Source organism: Tarenaya hassleriana, unplaced genomic scaffold (genome assembly GCF_000463585.1).
Source record: "Tarenaya hassleriana unplaced genomic scaffold, ASM46358v1 Cleome21, whole genome shotgun sequence".
Classification (NCBI taxonomy): Eukaryota; Viridiplantae; Streptophyta; class Magnoliopsida; order Brassicales; family Cleomaceae; genus Tarenaya; species Tarenaya hassleriana.
The window spans coordinates 703,703-729,151 of NW_010965451.1; the positions used below are offsets into that span (position 1 = coordinate 703,703).

The 25,449-nt window shown below is 36.5% G+C and overlaps 6 protein-coding genes and 1 pseudogene across 8 annotated transcripts; 4 read left to right on the forward strand and 3 right to left on the reverse strand.

Annotated features, from left to right (window-relative positions):
- Window positions 1-3,278: 3,278 nt before the first annotated feature.
- Window positions 3,279-4,447, forward strand: LOC104814249 (annotated as a pseudogene).
- A 304-nt stretch (window positions 4,448-4,751) lies between these two features.
- Window positions 4,752-8,152, reverse strand: LOC104814250 (uncharacterized protein YNL011C). 2 transcript variants are annotated; one of them, XM_010542203.2, is made up of 13 exons: window positions 7,919-8,149; window positions 7,430-7,546; window positions 7,062-7,194; window positions 6,657-6,753; window positions 6,499-6,542; window positions 6,179-6,335; window positions 5,978-6,049; window positions 5,779-5,862; window positions 5,596-5,697; window positions 5,466-5,513; window positions 5,242-5,367; window positions 5,048-5,140; window positions 4,752-4,976 (listed from the first exon to the last, which is right to left on the reverse strand). In XM_010542203.2, exons 1-13 carry the CDS (start codon window positions 8,064-8,066, stop codon window positions 4,851-4,853), a joined length of 1,347 nt encoding a protein of 448 aa, XP_010540505.1. In that variant the 5' UTR covers window positions 8,067-8,149; the 3' UTR covers window positions 4,752-4,850. The 2 variants fall into 2 exon arrangements, with proteins under 2 accessions (XP_010540505.1, XP_010540503.1); XM_010542201.2 differs by having other exon boundaries at window positions 5,596-5,862; window positions 7,919-8,152.
- A 419-nt stretch (window positions 8,153-8,571) lies between these two features.
- LOC104814251 lies at window positions 8,572-11,098 on the reverse strand. Its single transcript, XM_010542205.1, has 5 exons — window positions 11,001-11,098; window positions 10,456-10,568; window positions 9,975-10,098; window positions 9,676-9,827; window positions 8,572-9,473 (listed from the first exon to the last, which is right to left on the reverse strand). Exons 2-5 carry the CDS (start codon window positions 10,546-10,548, stop codon window positions 8,730-8,732), a joined length of 1,113 nt encoding a protein of 370 aa, XP_010540507.1. The 5' UTR covers window positions 10,549-10,568; window positions 11,001-11,098; the 3' UTR covers window positions 8,572-8,729.
- Window positions 11,099-12,708: 1,610 nt separating this feature from the next.
- Window positions 12,709-13,740, forward strand: LOC104814252 (heavy metal-associated isoprenylated plant protein 20). Its single transcript, XM_010542206.1, has 3 exons — window positions 12,709-12,789; window positions 12,914-12,989; window positions 13,308-13,740. The coding sequence occupies exons 1-3, from the start codon at window positions 12,781-12,783 to the stop codon at window positions 13,661-13,663; spliced, it is 441 nt and encodes a 146-aa protein (XP_010540508.1). The 5' UTR covers window positions 12,709-12,780; the 3' UTR covers window positions 13,664-13,740.
- A 1,099-nt stretch (window positions 13,741-14,839) lies between these two features.
- Window positions 14,840-18,727, forward strand: LOC104814253 (putative lipase YDR444W). 2 transcript variants are annotated; one of them, XM_010542207.1, is made up of 12 exons: window positions 14,840-15,361; window positions 15,710-15,857; window positions 15,958-16,025; window positions 16,341-16,411; window positions 16,540-16,785; window positions 16,911-17,074; window positions 17,161-17,216; window positions 17,317-17,369; window positions 17,757-17,925; window positions 18,021-18,118; window positions 18,230-18,365; window positions 18,498-18,727. In XM_010542207.1, the coding sequence occupies exons 1-11, from the start codon at window positions 15,151-15,153 to the stop codon at window positions 18,332-18,334; spliced, it is 1,389 nt and encodes a 462-aa protein (XP_010540509.1). In that variant the 5' UTR covers window positions 14,840-15,150; the 3' UTR covers window positions 18,335-18,365; window positions 18,498-18,727. The 2 variants fall into 2 exon arrangements, with proteins under 2 accessions (XP_010540509.1, XP_010540510.1); XM_010542208.1 differs by having other exon boundaries at window positions 18,230-18,361.
- A 919-nt stretch (window positions 18,728-19,646) lies between these two features.
- On the forward strand, window positions 19,647-21,405 carry LOC104814254 (pollen-specific protein-like At4g18596). Its single transcript, XM_010542209.1, has 2 exons — window positions 19,647-19,896; window positions 20,708-21,405. Exons 1-2 carry the CDS (start codon window positions 19,731-19,733, stop codon window positions 21,052-21,054), a joined length of 513 nt encoding a protein of 170 aa, XP_010540511.1. The 5' UTR covers window positions 19,647-19,730; the 3' UTR covers window positions 21,055-21,405.
- A 792-nt stretch (window positions 21,406-22,197) lies between these two features.
- Window positions 22,198-23,002, reverse strand: LOC104814255 (dof zinc finger protein DOF1.5-like). The gene has a single exon (XM_010542210.2). The coding sequence runs from the start codon at window positions 22,941-22,943 to the stop codon at window positions 22,377-22,379; it is 567 nt and encodes a 188-aa protein (XP_010540512.1). The 5' UTR covers window positions 22,944-23,002; the 3' UTR covers window positions 22,198-22,376.
- Between the last annotated feature and the right edge of the window lie 2,447 nt (window positions 23,003-25,449).

Below are 25,449 nucleotides of genomic sequence, written 5' to 3' on the forward strand. Positions count from 1 at the left end.
CGTTTTAGGGTTTTGGGCAATTCTAATTAAGTGATAGAGCCGCCACAAACCCTAGATAGAACTCTCAGACGTCCTAGACACTTTCTAGAGCTTTGGAGAAGCTTTCTCTTGAGTTCTAGTGATCGGAATATCGATTCCAAGTCTAGGACATCGTTTTCTCTTCATAAATCCTAGCAGATACGTTCCAAACTGTTGGAATTCATCCCGTCGGTGTGGATACGTGTAGAGGGGTTGTACTTTCAACTCTTGGTGATTAAAACAGGCCCTGGATCGATTGATATTTCCAGATCTTGAAAGAACGAGGTAAGTATTCGAATCCCACGACGATATACACGATTGTTCGGGTTATTGCACAATTGGTTTTGTGTGACGTTTGGCTAGGTTTAGATCTTTCCTTCCGCTGCGTGAAACCTAGAATCCAAACCCTAGATCGATGAGATCCCATGCTAGGAACCCGAAGGGAACCCAACACCACATGCTTGACACTTGCCTTGGTAGCCTCGCGGAGAAGGTTGTCCCGATCGATTCCATGGCTGTCCTCGAGAGTGTCCTTGGCCACGGTAGGAGTTTCGGCCTCTCGAATGTGCAACATTAGCTGTGACGGGGAAGGGTGACATCTGGTGGTTTTGATTCACAGCAAGTTTGGCCTCATGTTGAAGAAGTTTCTCATGAAACTCTTCAACGGAAATCGCGATATCTTTGGCTTGGATCACATCGATGACAGGCTTGTAGTCTTCGGATAGGCCATTGATAATGGCGTCAAGGACGTCTTCATGATCGAGTGGCTTGCCGAGAATAGCCAATTCGTCCGCCTTGGTGGTAACGAAGCGAATATACTCGTCCATCGATTGTGTGCCTTTCACACATTGCTTGATTTGCTCACGAAGTTGAAGGAGATGTCCCCTTGATGCTTTGCCATAAATATTGGCAATGGTCTTCCACGCTTCACGAGTTGAGGGTGCTCGAGCAATGACGGGTTGCAGATTCAAAGATATTGTGCCTAGGATGGCACTGAACAAGAGACGGTCTTGCTGTTTGAAGTCGGCGAAGGCTGGGTTGTCTACAAGCGTTCCGGCATTGTCGATCTTAGCCGGAGGGACGGTGGTGTCGTCCGTGATGAAGCAATCTAATTTGTGGCCTTCAAGGAGAGCACGGATCTGTAGGCTCCAGGTGATGTAGTTGGTCGAAATCAGTTTCGTTATATTCGTCATGTTGACGGTAAGTAGGGTTTTGGTTGGCTCACGGACATCGAAGATCGTAGCGGCAGTGTCAGGAGCATTGGTGTTGGTATTGGTCGCCATGAGAGAGAGCTTGTGTATGGTTGAGTGTCTGGATCAGACCTCGTCTGTGTGAAGAAGAGTTGAATCGAAAAAAAAAACGGCTAGGGGTTTTCTTTGTCTTCAGACTAGGGCTCTTGATACCATGAAGGAGAGAATGAAATCGCACACTTTATTATCCACTGATTGTACACTTATATAGATACATAGAGAATAACTAATGGAGAGATTTACGATCGAGTCACTAAAATTAGTTTTAAATATTCAAAATAATTTATAAAAGATGGATTAGAATTAATAGTAATTTTCTGTGTCAAATTCCTGTGGAACAAAATTATGAAAGTTTTAGATCATATGTTATATATATATTCACAAGAGCAGTCTAACGTAGTTTGAAAAACACGTAACACACATAAGTAAGGATAAATTAAAATATTTTAAAAAAATGTTAAAGTCATTTTTGAGTAGTTGAAGAAATCCAGAGGTCTTACAATGATTTCGATTGATGAATAAGAATCATATTCTTTAATTTGATAATATCAGTACACATTTTAAATCAAATGAACTCTAAAAAAAATCGAGCCTTATAATTTGAAAATATCATATAATTATGTAAAAAAAAAAATACGATTCATCATGTTTCTTTATCACTTACTTCCTCATGTAATCATTATTATGATATAATCCAATTTATAGTTCGTGATTGATTGGTAATATTATTGGTTCGGTAGTATGTTTGAGTTTAATATATTAAAATGTCATTATAAAATAATTGTTATCCAAGCAATAAAAAAACCCTAATTTAATAAAGATCTAATAAATTTGTCTAAAAGGGATATACCAAAGATAATATGTATAGTTTAGCATTTAATGTTATGTAGTAGAGTATGGTTTTGTGAACATTGTTTTCAATTCACGGATAGTTAGTTTTTTTTCCTTCTATAAACGTTTAAATCCAATGTTATGAATAATTCTATTAAAAAAAATTAAATACCGTATTTAGAGTGGAAAGAAACAAAGACGTTATAAGATATTGTTGCGTTTTGGTTAAAAACATTGTTTTTAGGATTCTTTAACATCACTGTAAAATGTAATTATTTTTTATAATGAAGAATAATTGAATCATGTTGTTTTTATTTGAATCAATAATTTTTTTGCTCAGCAATGGAATTTTTACCGACGATACAACGAAACAAATTTAATGCATCCATGCAAATATATTCCCTATATATTTTACAAAAAAAAAAAAAACTCCATTCAATTCAAGCCATGACAAATAAGAATGGCGGGTTTATAAAATGTCATTTATGGATTAGAATAAAAATGTAAATGTTACGTTATTAGACATTCTTCTTTCGTGGGGCCAAATATGGATTGGACATATTATAAAAAGTTAAAAACCACTTCCACATATAAGTGGGATTTGAATAATTGCTAACTGAATATCGACTTTTCACCCACTTTCATGTATACGTTGGGTTTCGGGTTCACACTTCATTAAAAAAAACTATTATTAAAAAAAAAACTGTTTTAATCGTTAAATCGATTTCGAATTTGGATTTTGGTTGCAGGGATGGGCTTAGCACAAGATCCCTTAAAATCATATATATATATATATATATATATATATATATATATTGATGCCATCTTATATTGCGGTTGAAATCATATGGAGGTTGAATACCTCAGCATGGGAGAGAATTGTCATGATCATTTGTTTAGATTTTGGGTGGAATTATATCAATACCCCTTATATAAAGAGGGAAAATACCACGTGTAATTCCATATATATTATATTCAATTATCTATGTTATAAATAAGGATATTTTAGATAAATATTACTTCTTTTTTAATTTGTGTGTAGAATTTTTAAACATCATTTAAAATGAAACGGCGGAAGTAATTGCTATCTTCTTCTAACGAAAATAATAATAATTGTTATCTCCATATTTTCCATCTGTTGTAAATAAAAGTGATCATAATAAAAAAATATGATGCCACGTGTTACACCGTCCTTACGTGTCTGCCAGCTCAGCCCGATGATCTTCCCTTCCGTAAGGACTAAGGACCAAAAAGAAGGAAACTTGGATTTCTCTGATCTTAATCGTTTCTGTTTTCTGTGAAAATCCCCATTCTTCGATTCTTAAAAACCTAATCGATCCGTGTCAGGGTTTTCATTTCGCTTCGATGGCGTCCAGTTCTAACAGAGGCGGTGCCAGCGGCTCCTTTCACGGCGATGCTGCTCCGTACAGGTCTCGGTATGATTCGATTTACTGATTGCTCTTTGGAATTTTTTTGTGATTGATTCCTCGGATTGGTTATATTGATAATACCCATGAATTCAAAGGGCGAAAGTTGTGTTTTTTTTTAATCGTTAAATCGATTTCGAATTTGGATTTTGGTTGCAGGGATGGGCTTAGCACAAGATCCCGTGGGAAATTCTGACGAAATCCAGCTTCGGATTGATCCGATGCACTGTGATATGGATGATGAGATCACAGGTCTCCAGGGCCAAGCCAAATAGTTGAAATTTGTAAGAACCCTTAAAATCTTTTCCACGTTCTTTCTTCGTCTTAGGACAGAGCATTCCCACGAATTAGGAAACAGTGATGGACGAATAGCGTTTAATTATGTTCCATATGTGTTGAAGGTCTCTGACAAGTAATTGAAAACTGTGATAGGACGAATAGCGATTACCTTCTCTGGTCACATGCAAGAAATGAGACATAAAGTTTTGAACTTTGATATGTCGTCTTTTGGAAATGGTTTATGCCCACCGAATGTTCTTGAAGGTATATTACTCTAGATTTTCCTTGTCTTTTTAGCTGAAGATTAATTTCTTAATGTTTCCTGATGATTTTGATTTTTTTTTTTTGGTGTTTCGACATTCAAATCCTTTCCATTGGTTATTTATTCCGCAGTTGATCATGCAGATTGCTCAAGAAATCGGGACAGAGGCGAGATCTCAGAGGGACTTCTTGGATGAACTGGCGAGTTCTCACATTCCTGGTTGTTTTGGGACAATAGAGTTGGGTTTCCATCTGCAGTTCTTTGGATGGTTTCGGTCATGGAAACTCAATGGTTTTGGTTTATGTTAAGAGAATTAGGATTTAGGGTTAGGAAATGAATTTCAAACCTTGATGATGCCACCCATCTCGACAAGGTATATTATTTGCCGTTTTCCGTCTAGATTTCATCCTCTAGGGTTGTCATTAAGAACATTCTTTTCGCAACATTTAACCAAAAAAACACAGAAGAGATCGATTCAATGGTGGTTAATTGTTGTTGGTGAAAGCAAATGACATTGATGAGAGCTCAAGTGGGAGTGAAGAACAACATAAGGAAACTGAACAAGAGCATCATCAGTAGCGGCGACAGCCATGTCTTTCATGTTCTTCTTTTTGCCATCCTCTGCTTCTTCTTCCTCTAAGTTTGGTCCAAAATGTTCAAAAGGTAAAAGGTAAAAAGAAGAAGGAAGAAAGCAAGAATACTGTAAAGATTTCCTCTACAACTGTTCTTTACTGATACATATATGTATCTATCTATCTATATATATGTGTGTATATATGTTCATCAGTTGGTGTTTAAGACTTGAGTGTTTTGATGGGTTGTGTCCAGCAAGCAGGCAAGAGTTTGAATCAACGACTTCGGGTTGAACGCCACTCCGTGTTTCGGGTCCCCGACGGATTCCACGACTCTCTGCAGAAGACGCAAAACCGTGTGAGTGAAACTAACGTTACCCGAAACAACGATGAATCGACAATTCTTACGATGTCTGTGATTCCTTGTTCAGACAACCGGTCGAGATCCACGGGGATTTCCCCGTCTCTCGGGACCAAGAGAGTGTTGATGTAGTGTCCAGGCTGCAGAGATATAGAGAGATGATGGTTTGAGATATCGGGTTGTCGAAAAGTCGGGAACTTTTCTTGATAATGTTCAATCTGATGACGAGATGTTTACTCACGGGGTTATTGAGTCGAATGTTCGGATCTCCATGTGCTCGGTTAAGAGCGTCTGTAATGGCGGACACAAAGCAAGAGGCTGTAAATCCGCTTGTTTCACGGTCATGCGTACCGTTCAGCAGAAGCACCTACAAGTAGTAAGAATCCGAAAACCGAATTGGTATCAGGTAGGCCTTGGGAGAGAAATCAAGAAGGGGATTAGATTTTCGGATTTGGTTCGGGTTACCTTACGACATGACCTGGAAGAGATAATCTCCCCGATACCGAGCAGCACCTGAGAAACACGAGAATACCCGAATCAAGAGACGAGAGAGAGGAGCCACAGAAGAGATAAATCCATAACGAACATTACTTACCAGTGAGGGGCAGATGGAAGTGAAAAGGGATCCCATTGCATAGACAATGCAATCCACACTTCTCAACTGCTCCAGTACTGTCGGGTTAACTGGCGGGAACACCTGCTCAAACACCGTATCATCCGTGAATACCGTATACGTATAAAGGCCGTATATACCCTCGCCAATACGAGAGCTTTTCACCTCGTGCAACAGATTGTTGCCTTCACTTGACATGTAGAATACTCTCTTTATACTCGAGAGAAGCGCAGGAGAAGAGCCATGACTCTACAGAGAAGAACGAGAAAATCTTATCGGTTTTTGCATATCGTATAATAGGATGCGAGATCTACGTTTATATCACCGTAAAAAGATCGGTAGCAAATGTTAAAGGCTAGCATACCTTGTCCACGGATTGCGTATTTCCGTTGGTTGGATGCGAGATTTCGTTCTGCCCTCGTATTATGGTTCCGTCCTGCACGTAAATATCGCACTCGTAAGTTCGTAAATCCATCTGAAACTCGAAATATCAAGAAATCCAACAGCAGAAGCATCGGATGGTATAAGCCGTATTTATCGAAGATTTATGCAGCAGTTTCGGTACCCATAATTCGCAGCCTAAGGTGAGCCGGTCGTTGGTTGAAATAACGGGCAGGACCAAACTATCGCAAGGAATCTCCGAAACCCGAGAGAACAGAAACACCGCAGCGTCCAAAGACTGGAAAAATATCCGTGCTCCCGCAAAGAAGAAGTTACCGATACTGCACGGAAAGATATTTACTACAGTAAGTCGGCTAACCAGGCAAGAAAACTGTATCGGGTTTTCGAAACAGAGGATCCGAAACAAGACAACAGTTTTAGGACGAGTTCCGTGTTCCGAAACCTCGGGGGAAAACCCTAAACCCTGTAAATGACTGTGTATACCTGCCATTACTGAAGCAAAATGACTCGTTATGCCGTCTGAGAATCTGTATCATGTAATGGCAAAACTATAACGGACCCGGAAGAAGGAGCTGAGTAAAAAGATCAAAGACCGATACGAGATTTTGGACAAGATATGCTGTCGTTATCGGTTACGTTACCTCGTTCTGAAAGTAGACTAAGAAGGCTCGGATCGTCTCTCTATAGGGTCTCGATACACCGTCCCACAGAGAATGATTGCCTTCAACAATATCATACCTGTGACAAAGTTCACCATAGTAAACACCTTAGAGATGATTCAGTATAACCAGAAAGCAAGAAAGAGGAGTAAATGTAAAGGAGCGGGACTTGAATCGATTGCCAAAACTAAAACTATGAACCGATCCACGATATTCCGCTACCCTTTTCGATATTTGGTATCGTCGAGCTTATGACTTAACCATCTTATCCATAGAAAACTCGGAAAGAATTTACACAGAATGAGGATACAGTGTAAACATGTTTAACATCTGAAACAAGTGCCTGAAACAAGAATGTTCAAGAAGCAGAGCTGATGGATAGATTACCAATCATGTTTTGCCTTATGAGGATCTAAAGGTAAGCGATGGCCGAGCAAGCGTTTGACAGCAAGAGCCTCGGAAGTACTTTCGTCAGACAACCTTAAACACCTCGAGCGTATGTCCCCGACTGCCGGGCCACCTATAATTTTCTTACAATCAGTGAACAAGCTTATGAAGGACTACCACTAGATGGTATAACCGGATAATTCTAGGTTGCAACTCATCACAGTGACGCAGAAAATCGAACAGGAGACACCATTTCGAGCAGTAAGTTCAGAAAGTTTCTTTCTCTTTTTTTTTTGGTAGCATTTGGGAGATTAAAAAGAAAAGATATCTTGGCTTGCGGCCATTGTTGTGAAACTCTCAGAGCTTACCAAGAACACGAACAATCTCAGCAGTACTTCCTCCATCATCAGAGACAGGAAGGACATGAGAAACACGAGTTGTTAGCTTCTTCATCTCTTCAACTACACCATTGAATCCTGTTCCACCTTCATCACAGTCAATGTACGGAAACAAACGTATCAGAATCTCTTCCAGAAGAAAAATTATTACCGAACAACCATGGCTTACAACAAGAAGGATAAGATCGATCCAAACGCATAAAGAAGCCTAAAGATTTCACATTTGGAACGCAATGACGAACAGTTCATCATGATAGTTAAATATTCCAGAAAATCACTCCCTCCATAACCAGATTGGGGGGAAATAATTGAAAGAAGAAGAATTTCGGTCAAGATCTGACAGAAATTGAAGATCTTTCACATCAAACAACTCCCTAGTGACAAATTCAAGAAGACCCAGAAAGAGAAACAACCAAAAAGAGGGGGAAATCCAATCGAGAAAAGCAGCTTCTGAATCACCTGAGAAAACGAGAAGAGACGGCGGTTCCGCGGCCATGGGAGAGGAAGCAAAGGATTTGGAAGAGAAACAATGGGAGACGAACTTGGAACTGCGGAAGAGAAGAGGAGGAGAGTTATATAGGAGAATACCACCGCAAGTCTCTGCCATTACCGAACTCTAACCGAGTTCTCCAGATTTTCGCTTTCCACAAAACAATGTTACCAAAAAAAAAATTGAAAAAAAAGGCGAAATTTTTACGCACCAGAAGAAGCATGTCACTCACTCTGTTGTCGATTTGTTGTGTAGCGTTTTATATCTACCTCGGATATGCAAGTTTTTATATTAAAGTAATTTAATTATGGTAATTCACTTATTAGTTACCATAAATATTATATTTTTTTATTGGATTTATGTTGTTATATATAAACTGGAAAATAAAGACTAAAATGAATTTAAGTAAATAAAGAGAAAAAAATTCAAAACGAATAAAGATAATACCACTGCAAAATGTGGTGATATTACTTGATCAACATAGAATTCGATTCAAATATTGAATATATAAAATAAATTCTGATATATTTGTAGATAAAGAAATTTGCATTTAATCAGATATATTATAATTAAAGTGGAAAAGAAGGAAAAAAATGAAAAATCAAACAAATATTACCAAAAATAAAAAATAAATTAGGGTCTTGAAATGTCTCGTTGACCAAAATCCTGAGAACCGGAATTAATAAAAAAATGCAAAAAACGATTTCTTCTTAAAAAAATAAAATAATAAATACTAAATATTCCCTAAAAATTAAAATAAAGTGAAAAAAAAAACTCATCCTAAACTATCACCCACTCAAACTCCGAAGCTTCTTCTTCAGACACAGCATTTGAAGTGTCTATTTCTTCTGCTTTGGCATCGTCCTCATCTTTGCTTTCTAAGATGAAACAATCCGCATCTTCTTTTGACAGTGACAGTGACAGTGACGGTGACGGTGACGGTGATGGTGATGATGCATCATCAAGATATTCATCTCTATTCTTCCACGTCTCAATAAATTGTCTCAGCCAGGCAACTTCTTCCTCTTCAAAGTCATACCAGATATCTTCATCTGATGACTCTTCGTCCAGTTCTGGCATTGATGATTGGCCCTCTTCTGACATGCCCATGTCTCCGTCCAAGGATGATGATGACGACTCTGTATCTTTGCCGTAAAGTAATCGCATCTTCAACTTCTTGATTGCTTCTTCTCTCTTCCTCATCACCTCAACATGTTCTTCTTCTTCACCTTCCAAGATCAAGCCAACGTCCTCGTACCCTTCAACTGTTTCCTCCTCAGATCCATCATCATCATCTTCAATATCTGATGTTTCATCCTCCTCTGATGTTCCATCACCAACAACAAGTGGAATATCTAAGCTATTGCCATTGCGGTGAACAACTTCTTCCCTACGGGAGACATTAGTATCGGATGTTATTTTGTCCACATGAAAAGGACCGACGAGTAGTTTTTCGACTTCGGCTGCGAGACCCGGATGCCCTTTCGACCTCAAACACGATGCCACAGCCATCACAAAGCTTTTCTGCGGGAAAACACACACAAAAAGATTCAGACAACATGAAAGGCCCAGAAGTAGCATCTTCTATTTGACCTTCTGATTCACCACGTTTCAGTTTCAAGGCCTTTTAAATTCCAAGGAAATATTATAACTAATGGTTTAATTATACGATGGATCAAAATGGAAATAACGATCCAGAAAAGAAGTGAACATCTTTTGTACTTACAAAGTCTTCTTCAGTGTGGTGAAGAAACCAAGCACATATATATTTCGTCGCAACGTCCATCTCATTAAGCTTTTTGCTATCATCAACATCAGATTTGGAAGTTTCATGGCCCAGATTTTCCTTTTTCACTTGAACAATACCATTCAGAGTTTCTGCAAGTACAAAGTATTGTTACTTGCTCGTCAAGGAACCAAGAGAGGAAAAAAAGAAAGGAAATTTGCCGGAAAAAAAAAGAAAGCTCATGCTAAACCCATTTGATGAGATTAAACAGAAAGTTACAAAGACTGTCTAATACTCACCAGATTTTTCTTTGATCTCTGAAGCATGTTTGTCATCCTCATAGGAATGTTCAGAGGGATTGGGGATCTCGTCGATAAGATCTGACCAGAGTTCCTTAACATTAGCACAAAAACCTTCAACATTCTGCCAAAAAGAAAAACGGAAACAAAGAAGTGTTTAGACGATGAGAAGTAAGTTTATCAGACACTTCTTTGGAAAATACCGATCCTGAATGTAGTAGACAAGAATCTGAAACTGAAACTGGATATAGATTATTGTCCTAGACATGATCTGAGCTGGGGATTTATCTTCAGTTTTATAAACTCCTACTCTGCTCAACTCAGTCATGCCAAGAAAAAAATTGGCAGCCATGAAAATTTCTAGCAGATCACAAAGAACCGGGTTGATGCTAACATGGCTTAGATATACTGTCCAGCGTTGGGCATCAAAATTGTTGTGTCAAATAGAACTATTTAAAAGAGGAATGCAGATATCAAATACCTTATGAATAGTCTGGTCAGCCTTAACGATTGCTGAATCAATTGTATCCACTAAAGTATCGAACCAGTTGCCGGTACCTTCTCCACCTTCCATGGCTTCCACTAGACTGTGATCTGAACAAATTGTACAGAATAGTATGAAAAACAATTCGGGTTTAGAGCCAAGAGACAGAGTCTACATCGCGAAATAAACAAGGCGTTAACGATCTAACCGAGAACCAAAAACTAGGGTTTCAGAGTTATCACCGTTGGTCTTAAACGGAATTGATTTCCTACTGATTATGTAATTCCTTAAACCCTTACAAATCAAAACCATAATAGCAGTAAAGTTTCCATGGCGAGGCTAAGGAATCACCCAGAAAAGGCTTTCCCCTTGTCTCGCGCTACTTTTCTAGGCAGCCAAACAGAGATTTCGAAACCCTAATCGGAGCTAAAACGATGAACTCGCGTATTAAAACCCGTATGATCGATAAATTCAACATGCAAGACGAAGATGTACGGGAAAACCCCATGAAACCATAGAGATTATGATCTTCGAAAACTTACAAAATTACGAAAATCTTCTTTGCGCAGAAACCAAAAATCGCAGAGAAAATCGAGAACTGTGAGCGGTGAGTGAAGACAGAGTCTGGATTTACAGAGGAGAAAACGCTGAATTTTAATACAAAACCCAAAGGAGAGTTAAATTTTTTATCGGACAATTAAGTCCCCACAGATTAAGATAAATAAAGGAAAACATGGGAAGGGCAAATATGTCAAATCATGCAACAGACACTCCTGTGGAATTGGGAGTTTATTTAGACTTTATTTCGTAATAATTTCCATTTTTGGAACATCTTGTTTTTACTTTGGAATACCTTCTTTTTACCATATTTCCATGTCTAATATAATGTTATTTTCAGCTCAAGCAGAAAATTAATTTATCAATAATAAAACACAACTCAAATTAATTAAAAATATATTTTCTTATCTCGACTCTTTATTAATTTATCAGAACGCACCTGACTACTATATCTTGGTCTTGTGTGATCGAATTGTTTATAAATTTTACTGGTACATTCCGGTTAACGTCCGGTTTGATTACAATTGTGGTTTATTTATTTATCATCACGCTACCTAATATACTAGTGCCTTGTGCCTCAAGGAAGCTAGAACAAGCGTCAGGTATTAAGTTTGCTTGATGCAAATCTTACTTGTATTTTTCTTTGATCTTTCTCCAATCAAACAAACATTTTGCTTTGAGTTATGGAAATTACATTAAAAAAAAACTAAGTGGAAATGCATTTGCTTTCGATCAAAACGTAAAGATTGAATTTTTTTTTTGGTAATGAGAATATTTAATAAGAGCGTTCTGAATTTAAAGATTTAGGATTAAGGGATAAATGTTTCATAGCCAAATAGTTATAAATTTATTTTTCCTTATAATTCTCAACGTGAAAAATAAATTTGGAAATATATGAAAGTAGTTTGTTTTCTAAACTTGTTCCTCGATATTTCTATTGTCCGACTTTTGTCTGCTTGTTTCCGAGCCAACTTATGATAAGTTATATTAAAAAAACCTTCATTAATTATATTTTTCTTGTGGAAAGTGGACATTTTTATTTAATCACATGACGATTCTTAAGATATCTTAGTGATGAGCTTTAATATCTTTTTTAAATTGGGCACTCCGACCAACTTCCCCATATCAATATATCAAATTCAATAACTTAAAAATAAATGCCAACCAAATTTCACCTATACATACACATATATTAGAGAGAAAATAAATAAGATAAAAAACTTTCTTTGTTTCTTTTCCCCATCCGTGTCTAGGGTCTTGACGATGACATACAGACTTTATTGGAATATATCATAGATTATTTATATAAAAGTTATAAAATTACCATGCAGTTTCTTATAATATATAGGCGCATTTGTTTGGGAGTTGCAATACAATTTCCTAATCTTTAGGAAATTGTAGAATAACTTAGAAGAATTATCTCACGTAATGATTTGATCAATATATATATTCACCTTACTCAATAAGCTTATACTTGAAAATGATTTGGTCAGAACACTAATTAATTATAACTGTGGTTCTAAATAACAAGTTGGGATATTTAAAGCTTGACTTGCACGTAGCTGCCATGCAATTTCTTGAGCTACGTTCGTACGCAAGGTTCGTCACGTAGAAGCAAGTTGAAATGTCAAAAAATCTATAAATTTTAAAATGTTTTCTCATGGACCATCACCATGAGAGAAACGTATTTTATATATATATATAAAGCTTCTAACTGCGTTTGCTAGTTCAGAAAGGAATCAACGGTTTTATGAGCTGAAGAACATGACGAATGTGAGTAAAACTTCTCTTAATTCTCTCTCGTATTTGATGATGTGCATGTATGTATATGATCATATATATACGCTTGGAAAAAGACGAGTTTTGTAACGAATATTTACGTTTTTCGTACTCTCAGATAGTCGAGTTAGATGTTCACATAGACTGTGAAGGTTGCGAAAACCGGGTCAGGAGAACTCTTCAGAAGCTGAAAGGTATATATATTTATGTTTATATTTTGCTGCCTTAAACTTGTTATCATGATGCACCATACATACATGATAACTTGTTATCATGATGCACCATACATAAGATACGTTAAATATGACATACATATAACCTTAGAACACACACTCATTCTCTTTACAGTCCATTTTAAAAAATAACTATAATTTACAAAGCCAACTTTTTTCCCGTACATTTTTCAAATGAATTTTTTTTTTGTAAAAAAGTAACATTTTGCAAACTATACACACACATATATATATATATATATATATATATATATATATGGATATTAACGTGATGAACAGGGGTGCAAGATGTGCAAATAGACATGAAGCTTCAGAAAGTGACGGTAACGGGTTGGGCGGAAGAGAAGAAGGTTCTAAAAGCTGCGAGGAAGACGGGAAGAAGAGCGACGTTATGGCAGTATCCGTATAACCCCGAATCCAACGGATACCACGACCGTTATTACAAGAAGAGGTTTAGCCGACACAACAACATGGCTCGAGACGGCGAACGTGTCAGCTCCTACAACTACTACAAGCATGGCTACGATGGTCATGACCATGGCTACTACGTCGACCCGCCTTGTAATTCGGTCATCGACGAGGCCACTGGTTCCGTTTTCAGCGAGGAGAATCCCCATTTTTGCACCATTGTTTAATGATTGTATGTATGTGTGTGTGTGTGTGTGTATGTATGTATGTATGTATGTATGTATGTATGTATGTATGTATGTATGTATGTATGTATGTATGTGTGTGTGTTGTAATGATTACATAAAGCGTTTGTGTGTATATGTATGTATATATGGTTTATTGGAATCATTCCTCGTGCTATTTTCATTTGGGATTTTACATATAATGTAAGCGAATCAATAATATATATGGATCGATAAATTGCCATCTTGAATGACCAAATTTCGATTATTAAAACCGCAATTACTATTTCACCATTCAAACATATTTTTCTAAAAATATAATAAGTGTATATGTGATTTTGTCCATATATACATAATAAATTAACATTCATATTTTTAGGTTCAAAGCTCAATTTATTAGCACAAGACAAGATGATGTTGTCATTGATCACATGTGATTTATGTGATTGGGCATGGCTTCGGATAAGATGCAAGTACAAAACCTACCATGGATTTTGTTGACTTTGACCTAAATAGGATTTGATTGGTTGATGTTTTGTAAGTAAATAATAGTATCTAAAATCTGATCTGGTACATTTCATATTTGAATATTTTATTTTGGATATAAAACAAATTCTAAGACTACCCGAATCTGAATTAGAAAAAAATATCAGAAATATTTTATAAGTAAAAAACAACTAAAGATATTTTCATAATTATTATATATAGTTGCAACTTATTCAACTTGTTTTACGTTATCTTATCTACTAGTGAGGCAACGTGACATTATACATAGATATAAACAATAAAAATTACGTAAAATCGATGTTATTAATAATGATATATTAATATTTTATTCCAATATTTATATGCTTTCCAAATGCACACGGTAATCAATCAGACACCGCAATACATAAGCAAACGAGGATCTTTCCGAAATTGTCCCAATCACACAGTTTGATTCAAGAACTGCGAACCTTAAAATCCAAAACATGTCCTGAATGTTTTTTCTTTCCTAAATTAAATGTGATTGGATCTGTCCAGATAAGGGTTTGGGGGGGGGGGGGGGGTAGAAGACATGGATGAGGCAGATGCGATTCTCCGAGGCAACATAAAGCGAGCTATGGAAAGAGGAAGAATCTCTGATTCTTACGGTCGTGAGATTAGTCTAGGGAATGTCGTAGTCATCCTTACCACTAGGGCTTTGACCAGATCTTCAGGAAAAAAAGGAAGCTTTTTTCTTTTATTTTCTGGTTCCCTCTTCATTTTCCCGGAAAACTAGCAGTTCGATGATTAGTTTTTGCCTTTTGGGCTGGAGACGAAGAAAATACCACCAAACACAGAAGGGTTTCTGTCGGCGATGAGGATAGCGTAGAGCCATGTCGGATTCAGACGCTGACGTGACTCTGAAGACATAGCGAGAATCAAGGATCTCTCTCCCACACCTGCCTTGATTGTGTTCTGTACTCACCCGTGCGTGCGTGTGTGTATATATACACACGTCGCCGAATATGTCTACGGCTTCTTGGGTTCAGCCTCCTTCTCGATTCTTGCCGAAATCCGGTGGTGTTTGTAAGAAAAGCTGCGGCGGCGCACGGCGGCTTTCCGGCGGCAGTTCTTTGACGACGGCGGCGGCTTCTTCTTCTTCCTTTTCCTCCATCTCTTCGTCGTCGTTTTCCTCGTGTTCTTGCTGTTCTTCGCAGAATTCGAATCCCGCTTTCGGTAATTTCGTTTGGCCCATCTGAATTTGGACTACGGTTTCCGCATTTCAAGCTGTATTTGTTCATCGTATAGATTTAGGGTTTGTTTTTTCCCCCTGTCCTCGTGCCTGATTGATGAGTCTCTCCTGAATGCAAGAGTGTCCGTATCCAATTTCGCTCTGCAATTTCATGCGATTCAATTGTAGAAATGCGCAAATTCTGGTGCAATAGGCACGAATCCATCGGTTGGATCCTGTTCTCTTGCTGAGAAAAAGCTAAGATTTTGCAGAATTGTGAAAGGGCGAAGAACTTTTTCGAAATCAAGAATGGATTATCATATTCTTTTGTTTGGATTTCATTTATGTAATAGGATCAAGCAGAAGCTGGAAATATAGAAGTCTCAGAGCTCAATCGATGAGTGCCACGGCCGAACGGAACTATTCGTTGTCTAATGGCGACACAGACGAGAAAAACGAACCCGATCATCTTCTTGTTCTTGTCCATGGAATCTTGGCCAGGTACCATGATTCTTGTCCAAAAGTTCACTCTTTTCCTCTCTTGTTTCGATAATTTTACGTACCCTTTCCGCGATTTATCACTACGGTTCTCTAAATGCAGCCCCAACGATTGGATCTACGTAGAAGCGGAGTTGAAAAGACGCCTCGGAAGGAAATTCTTGATTTACGGTATTCCCATCTTCTGGTTTCGATTTGTTATTATGGGTTTTCGATGTGCATTAGAATCGAATCGAGTATTACGTTAACGAAATAGTTGGACGGTAAGGCTTTAGTTTAGAGCACGGTGCAATGTGAATGGTACCAAGAATGCAAAGTTTCAAGTTTGCATACCTTTATTTTGTTAATGTTTCATCGACTATTTTCGTTCAATTTTCTTAATTTTGTTTCTTTTCGGTATCGTTTACTCTTGTTCGTCCATTTTCATGCACGGTTCTGATGTAATTTTCCCTGTTTTTTTACTCATTTTCCCGACGGCATGTGCAGCAAGTTCTTCTAATACCTTCACTAAAACATTCGGTGGGATAGATGGAGCTGGAAAACGACTAGCGGAAGAGGCGAGTTTTAATAAATGCCCACATCATCCTTTCCATTCCGAGTTTGAGTCCGGGGTTTCAACTCTGATATATTGTCTTCTTTTCGATCTCTTTCGTCTCTTTTCTTTTATATTCCGAGTGAGGAACAGGTTATGCAAGTGGTGCAAAAGAGCAGGAGCTTGAAAAAGATTTCATTTTTGGCTCACTCCCTCGGCGGTCTATTTGCCAGATATGCAGTTTCCGTTCTTTATTCACCGACAGTTCCGCAAGCCGGTGATGATTCTCTATCTCATTCCGGAAATTCACAACCTCCTCGAGGTAGGATTTCCGGGTTAGAGCCGATCAATTTCATCACTTTGGCCACACCTCATCTCGGTGTGAGAGGCAGAAACCAGGTTCTCTTCCTCCCCTCTTGTCATATAATTCGTATCAGAAAGCTTAGAGTCGGGCTTAGTCTACGTGTAAAAACTTGCATCTAATTCGCTCTTTCTTTACGTTTTCCCGGAAAACTTTTTATCAGCTGCCATTTCTCTTAGGAGTTCCTTTCCTGGAAAAACTTGCTGCACCGATAGCTCCTTTCTTTGTTCGACGAACTGGTAGCCAGTTGTTTCTCACAGACGGTAAACCCGAAAAACCGCCTCTTCTGTTGAGAATGGCATCTGATGGTGAAGATCTGAAATTCTTGTGAGTAAAATTTCTAACAATCCGAATCATTATACTCTATATCGAGTTATTTTGAAAGTATTCTAATGTTCTACCCTTTCCTCTAGATCTTCTCTGGGTTCGTTCAGATGCCGCATTGTGTATGCAAACGTATCTTACGACCGTATCCTCTGTATTTTCTGTTGCTACTTCCGTCGTTATACGCATATGCTTGTTTGTTTATCTTTCCATTTCCCGATCCGTTTTCTTTGACGTCAAACTAGATATGGTCGGTTGGCGGACATCTTCCATAAGGAGAGAAACCGAACTTTTCAAGGTAAAAGATTCTACTGTTTCTATACTCTCTGTTCCATTTTCTTTCGGGTTTTCTTCTTTATATGTCGATTTGAATCGCTGGATCTCATAGATGATCTGCCAGAAGATGAAAGTTTGTTCTTGGAAGATCCTTTTTAGATTTCGGAGTTTACTATTATATCTTATCCCGAAAAGAAAGTTCCGAAGCAAACAAATTTCTGTAAATATCTGCCGAAAGATGGTTTTGGGAGAGTTTCGATTTCTGAAAATAGTTCCGAGGGCATTCATTTCGTGATTAGAAGAAGCTCTTCGCTAACTTGTAACTACAGCTCTCAAGGCCAACTGGCCAAGAAGGTTTGATGAACAATTCATTGCTATTATCGAGCTTTTCTTTATCTTCTTTTTGTAGCCTCCGAGCCGGTCTTTGGATGGATACAAGCATGTAGTGGACGTAGAATATTGCCCGCCCGTTTCATCCGACGGCGCCCATTTCCCTCCGGAAGCCGCCAAAGCGAAAGAGGCGGCTCAAAGCTCGCCAAGCCCAGAGAACACACTGGAGTATCATGAGATCGTCGAAGGTGAGGGAACGGACCCATTGAATATGAAAAGGTTTATCCCCTTTGATTCTATTCGAGTCCGAAACCCGAACGTTAATCCTGGAATTTTCGGGCAGAGGAAATGATCCGAGGGTTGCAGACTTTAGGATGGAAGAAAGTCGATGTCAGTTTCCATTCCGCCTTCTGGCCTTACTTTGCTCACAACAACATCCATGTAAAAACCTCGTAAAAACTCCGAATTTTTATGCATCTGCATTATCCCTTTTCTACTACCGACTTTTACTCGTGTGTGTTTTTTCGTTTTTTTTTTCCGGATTTCCTGCAGGTGAAGAGCGAGTGGATTCACAATGCGGGAGCTGGAGTGGTCGCGCATGTTGCGGACAGCATAAAACAGCAAGAAACTTCCTCGTTCCTAACCGCGAGCTTGTAGACAGACTATGCGCCCGAGAAACTTCGCGTAAGTACGTCCCCTAAACCCTAAGAAAAATCCCATAAACAAAGATCGAAAACTCGATCCTATACTGTGCTATAAAATCCAGACAAACCTTGGATTTCAGTTGCAGTTTACTAAGGTTTTTACTGGCTTTGTTCAGTTAAGATCGAAGAGGCTTTGTCTGTGTTCTTGTTGGGCAAAAGCCATTGCAAGCAGCGGAGGGAGCTTCAACGGATGAAGCATAGAAAGAGGAGCAGAGCTATTGAGTTCATTCATGCACATGATCCTCAGTCTATCTTTTCTGTATTGGAGGATATCATGACAGAACATAACTGTTTGTTTTATGTACAGTTTCTGCTTCTTGGACAACAAGTAATATGCTCTGGGTAAGTTAATAGAGTAAGACAACTGTGTTCAAAAAATTCAAAATCAGAGAAAATTTGTGCTAGCGTGCTAAATGACAAGCTAAATATGTTATGTAATTAGAAATCTATAATTTTTTTTATACACTACTTTATAAAAAAATTGATAAAAAATATCTTTATTTTATTGTCTAATTTCAATATTATCTCTTAGTATTATGAGAAACATGAAATATGAGAGAACTCTTTTTTCATTCACGATAATTGCTTTTCATTCGGGAGATCCAGTTTTCGTACGGAAGAACTATACGAAAAAATTATTTTTTTTATTTGGAAGAACTGTTTTTCGTCCAGAAGAAGTGATTTTTATGCGGGAGAACTTGCTTTCATCTCGTAACTCTTCAAAGCAAAACTTATTTTCGTCTGGACAAATTTTCGGAATGAAGTTGTTTCGTCCGAAAATACATATTTTGGTCTGGAACCTCTTCGAAGAAAAAAATTATATTTTATAAAAATTACGAAAGTGTATTCTTGGTATTAATTAAAAAAGTTACAGTTTCGAAATTTCGAAAGTTTTTGGTACCTTTTCAAAGACCGACGTTTTTGACAAAATTTCCCAATTGCCACTCAAAATTATCCAGACAAAACCCTAAAAACATTACAGTAACATGAAATCACCAAAATGGGAATTTCTTTTTGGGCTTGGAATCAATGGAATAGAGAGAGAGAGATGCCACCAAAATTCTTAATAAATATCAAATAATATGTGATTAGACACATACAGTAATGGTAACGAGGAAAGATCGGATCATAGCCACCAAAAATAACCGAACACAAGAACACGCACACTTTCCAAATATAGAAACAAAGCATTGGTTTTCTCTCTCTGGTCTTCTATATAAAGACGTATGCGGTTTCATCTATTTCAGTGTCTCCTCTCTGTAAACAGAATCAAAATTGATTAACAATTCGATAAAATCCTAAAACGAGAGAGAAGAAGACCGGATTTTATTTTTTTTTTATCCGAAAAAATGGCGAAATTGATCTTATTGGTTGCGTCGGCCTTGTGCTTGGCCACTCTGGTCAACTTCGCCGCGGCCGATGCCGACGACTTCGACCGATTCCACATAAAGGGATCCGTCTACTGCGACACTTGTCGCGTCCAGTTCTTCACCCGCCTCAGCAAATTCCTCGAAGGTATTATTATAACTTTTTCCGTCCCTTAGTTAAATTCTTCTTGAATTTTCTCGAGATGAACACGTTCTTGGTAAGATTCCGTGCCCGATACATGACGTTGGATTGTCAAAAAAAAAATGGATTTCGAATATAAAAATGATAGTGTGCTTTGTTAAAACTGGACTGATCATGTCTCAGATTTGGATATAATTCTAGCTGTCATATGATCAAGAATCAAATGTACGTACATATATATATATATAAATAAAATAGGTTATTATTACAAGAAAACGTCTTCAAATTCTTACATCAGCCATAACATAAACAAAAAAAAAATCATACAAAATAAAATTGTTTTCGTAGTTGCATGTCGTTCCATTTAATTTATAACTACAAACCAAAATGACACGTGACAAATATTGAAATCCAGTTAAAATCGAAAATTCCAAACGATATATAAATGTGGTCTACAATACTCTGTGAATAATAATATTTTAGTCATATTTGTTAGCATGTGAAAAATGTGAAATTCATGGGCAGGGGCAGTTTAGTAAATTGAGGTTGTCCACCTGTCTTCATCCGTTGGGCCTTGAACACAATGTTTATATAAGATGGATCCGCGTGATCTTTTGGTCAACGTTGATCGAGCTTATGACATGTAGCCCAAACAAGTTTTTCCAATAAATGTAAACTGAATAATATATATTTTGTTGGCCATTATATATATATATATATATATATATATATATATGATCAATCATACATGTGGGTTTGTTTCGTAAAAGAGATTCAACATACACATGATAAAAACGCCGTGTTAACGTACGTGCAGGTGCTAAGGTGAAGCTGGAATGCAAGAACATCGACAACCAGACGGTGACACTGACGAAAGAGGCAGTGACCGACAAGTCGGGGAACTACGAGATGGTAGTAATGGGCGACCACGAGGACGAGGTTTGCGAGATCGTACTCGCGGAATCCCCCGACACGGAGTGCAGCGACATTAACAATGAAGAGTTCACCAGAAACGCCGCCAGAATCAGTTTGACCGCTAACGACGGAATTGTCTCCAACGAGACACGAACCGTAAACCCTCTAGGGTTTATGAGGAGGACTCCTCTCTCTGACTGTCCTAAAGCCTTCGAGGAACTTGGCATTGTCCCTGACGTCATCTTCTAAGGCAATTTATTGTTGATTCGATCGAGGTTTTGGATACATATATAATTCTTTTTGGAAGATACGTACAAATGTTATATATATATATATACACATACACCCATCTATATATATATATATGTCTTGGGTTTTTTGAAGAACACAAAGATGGCGATGAAGAGATTACAGTTCATATATATGATATCCGAAGTTTGTTTTTTTTGTTTTTTATTTTTATTTTTTCTTGATTTCGATTGTTTTAAGAATGATATGATTATTTCCATGTTTCGTGCACGTTTTTTTTTAATGTTTCGCCTTGTAATAAAATTTGCAAGGACCGTAGGTTTTTATGATAATCTGATATTCTTGGATCTAGGGTTTGTTTTTTGTTGCAAATGTGATGCTTAATTTTTCATATTTTATTAATTTGGATTGATACGAAAGTTTTATAATTCTTTTATTCTGATTTGTTAAGTGTGGTATGTTTTTTTTTGGTGTGGTAATTTATCTCGGACTCGAAGCCTTTGACCATTAACGTTAATTAATTAATCACTATATTTTTCCTTAATGATCGATGTCTTTAATTTGGTTCTAGAAAAAAAAATAATATCAAAAACAATTTTTTTTATATCAAGTGGTCCATTTGTAATAATAAAAAAATGAAGCGACCAATTTCTGATATCTTACATACCCACACTTTCGAACTTTTTTTTTATTATTTTTTTTTTTCACACGTCGAGTCCAGATGATTATGAAATCATATATATATATATATATATATATATGATTTTTATATTAATCATATTCAATGATAAAGTGAGTAGAAATTGTACGATTAAACATGTAATAAACATAATTGGTTTAAGGTAATATATACTAGGCGATTCAAGAATAAGTTGCAAGCATTCTCAAGCTTTAACTATATATAATTTTCAAATGATTTCATAAACATTTTCAACGAGCATACATACATACATACATATATATATATATATATATGTGTGAAAATAGGGAGAGAACATGAATGGAAGTTTATGGCATTATGTTATTTTATGAACTGATTAGTCAACAATTGTGTTTAAACATATATATAGACACATTGTTCTTTGCCTTTCTTTACGGAGAAAAAGTTCACGAGCTTCAATTTTTTAAAAAACTAAACAAACTTCCAAAAAAAAAAAAAAAGTCTGATTCATTTTTTTTCTGGTAAAACAGTAATAAAAAGTGCTAATTAATAATTAATTAACTAATTAATTATCTGCCAGCCTGTATGTACCCAATAGCTAGCATGTTCTTCACCGGGTCTCAAGGAACCAATCCAACAACAGAGAAAAAAAGAAAAGAAATTAACAAGATTGACCGTCGGAATAACAACGGAGCCTCTTCACCGGAAAATCATGTCGGAAACCGCCTTGCACCGCGGCGGCGGCGGAGGCATGCCATTCCTTCGCCAACAGGTCATGTAACCCAACATGGTGGTCCCCACTTGCACTAAACACCCCGGCCACGACTTGGCCGGTGGTGGGTCTGGTTTTCCGGCGACCAGCTCCGACAGGGACGTTGCGGAGGGTACCGCCGGCGGTCCAGTATCTCTGGCATCCTCTGCAGAAGTGACGAGGCTGATTCACGTTGTAATTGTTGAAGTAACAGAACTTTGTCTCCACGCTCTTGCATCTCGGACACGGTATGATCTTGTCCGGTCGCTTCTCCACCGCCGCCGTCGTAAGATCGGATTTCACGGAGGTGCTGCGTTTCTGTTCCTCTGTCCTTGCTGTTGTCTGTGCCAATATATGCTCCGTTTTCGTTGTTGTTTCTGTCGTGTGTCCTGTTTTTGTCGCTTGTGTGTTGATGTTTCCATGGAATGTAATGGTCTTGCCAAAGAGCTTGATTCCTTTCGAATCCTGGGTTGCCATGAAAATGGGAGAGAGAGGGAGAGAGATTAATGTATTAGTTTTCTTGGAGTGAAGAAAGAGAGAAGAGGACATACTAATAGGAGGAAGAAAAGGAAGATGATTATAAAAGGAGGAAGAAAAAAAAAAGGGAAAAGGCAATAGGAGGCAGAACATATCAAAATATTATTATTATTATTATTATTATTATTATTTTAGCTGATCATAATATATTATTAATAATAAATTACGCGAGAAATGTGTAAAAATGGATTTTGACAAAGCCGCCAATGTAGGTTCTTCTCCACGTAGGTTCTCATTCACTCTTCCATTCCAAATTACTTATTCTTTCCTTTTTTTCCCTATCGAATATATGTTTTATTTATCAATAGATATTATAATGATTCTATATATTTATTTTATCTCCAAATACAGTGATTATAATTGTATTGAGTATAATGAATATGTTCCACGTAGGTTCTTTCTGCAAATTGCTAATATATACACATATATAAAAGGTTTATAATTATATTAAGCACAACTAATTACACAAGCACGTTAAACATATAAAATCATTATTATTTCGATCTTGTTTTCTAATCCAAAATATACCCATTGAAATATACTATTTACGAAACTAACCTGTATGTATGGAACAGCAAAAAGTGATTATATTGAAATATAGAAGAAATTTTTTTAAGACTTTCGAATTCTCAATAAAAAACAATTCTTTCTAGAAAAATCATTGTATTTTTCAATAGGAGTCCACAATTTAGTTTTAAAACTATCATAGTAATTTATTATTTAAATTTTAAAAACTGTTAGCATTCGAGAACTCAAGGCAAAATAATATGATTTTCTAAATACCTAATAAAACCTAAACTGATTTAAAAATTTCAAAATAAAATAAGAGTGTAGAAAGTATTTGACACCCAGACGCTATATATGTATATATATTATGTGTAAATTTATACATCTTTATTTGATTGTTAAGGTGGTCTGAATGGATATTGGCGTGGAAAAAGGTCTACTAGCTATAAATTGAACAAAAGTCACTTTATAAAATATAAGTCTCTTTTGATTCAATAAATCGATTTCGACTATCGGCCTTTATATAAAATTTTAAGAAAATTGTAAAGATGAGTAAAAGGAAAAAAAGAGGAATATATAAAAAAGGACTCATTGATGGTATTGATGGTCCATTTTTTTTTCCTCTTTAGAGTTTTTTTTTTAATTCTTCCCTTTGTGTTATCAGGATTCACGTCAGGTTTCTGATTGGAACCTTTTTGGTTATAAAAAATCTACGTTCAAATTAAATATTTTATTTAAAAAGTAATTAGAAACTTGATGGATATTTGGATTTTCATATTAATTAAAGATAATAATAATAATAGTTAGCTGTATATTAAAACTGAATTTAATATAATAATGTTCATATTTTATTTTTAAAATGAATTTAAATCGAATTTAAATCACATATAAATAAGAGGGATGAAAAGTATTTAAAATGGTAAATATGATACCTATTCAGACTTCAAATCCTATTAATAGAAATGATTTTTTTTAATCATAAATACAAGATATGTTGATATTATATCAGTAATATTCACATGTAGTATTCCTAATATCAACACAATACTTGCATGAATATCCATAACATATTTCTCAATACTAATTTGATTTTAAGTTCCGTACCGACACGATACGCGTACAAATATATGCATATATTTTTTGAAAGGTACGAAATTAGAGAGTAATTTATTTGTATCTAGTGCCATTTTAATTACCAGTTGATATAAATTTGATTTTTAATGTGTATATATATAATATACATATGCATATACATATACATGTGAATAATTATTATCGTTTTAAAGATGGCAGCTGACGGAGGAGGGTAAATGCAATTATCTTTTGTCTTTGTTTTTTTTTTTACCTTTTTCATCTATGGTTTTCAATGGATTTGGTGACTAACTTTTGTTGCTTTTGTTCCTTTTTTTTCCCATGAAATATTATACTTTAACCTTTTGAGAAGTTGTTCCTTTTAAGGAGCGAAAATTCACATTAAGAATTTAAGAGAAACAAATCTCTTTGTTGTTGGGAAAGTTTCCGCCTCAATTGGAAAATGACAATTCTTTTCTATATAAGGTGGTAGATTCGATTCTTTTTCAGGTATGAGTTTTCTTTTGAACCGATCAGTTTCGAATAGTTTATCTATTCTATGTGGTTTGTCGGTTATTGTGCGAAATCGGGAGTTTATTGTCCGAGATGTCATTCGATCCATACAGCGGGTCGGTGTCCGACCCGAAAGATTGTGTGATGGATTCACCACCGTTGCAAAAAAAGCTCTTTTTTTAATATCTTTTTATAGACTATCAGATATCTGCGTCTCTAACTCTGACTCAACGGACTGAACGGTAAAGAATTGACTTAAAAGATGGTTTCAGGGCATAGGGCATAGTTTGTTCAATCTATCTTTAATAAAGGAATCTTAATTAATTGCACTAATAAATTAAGAAGCAGTCATAAA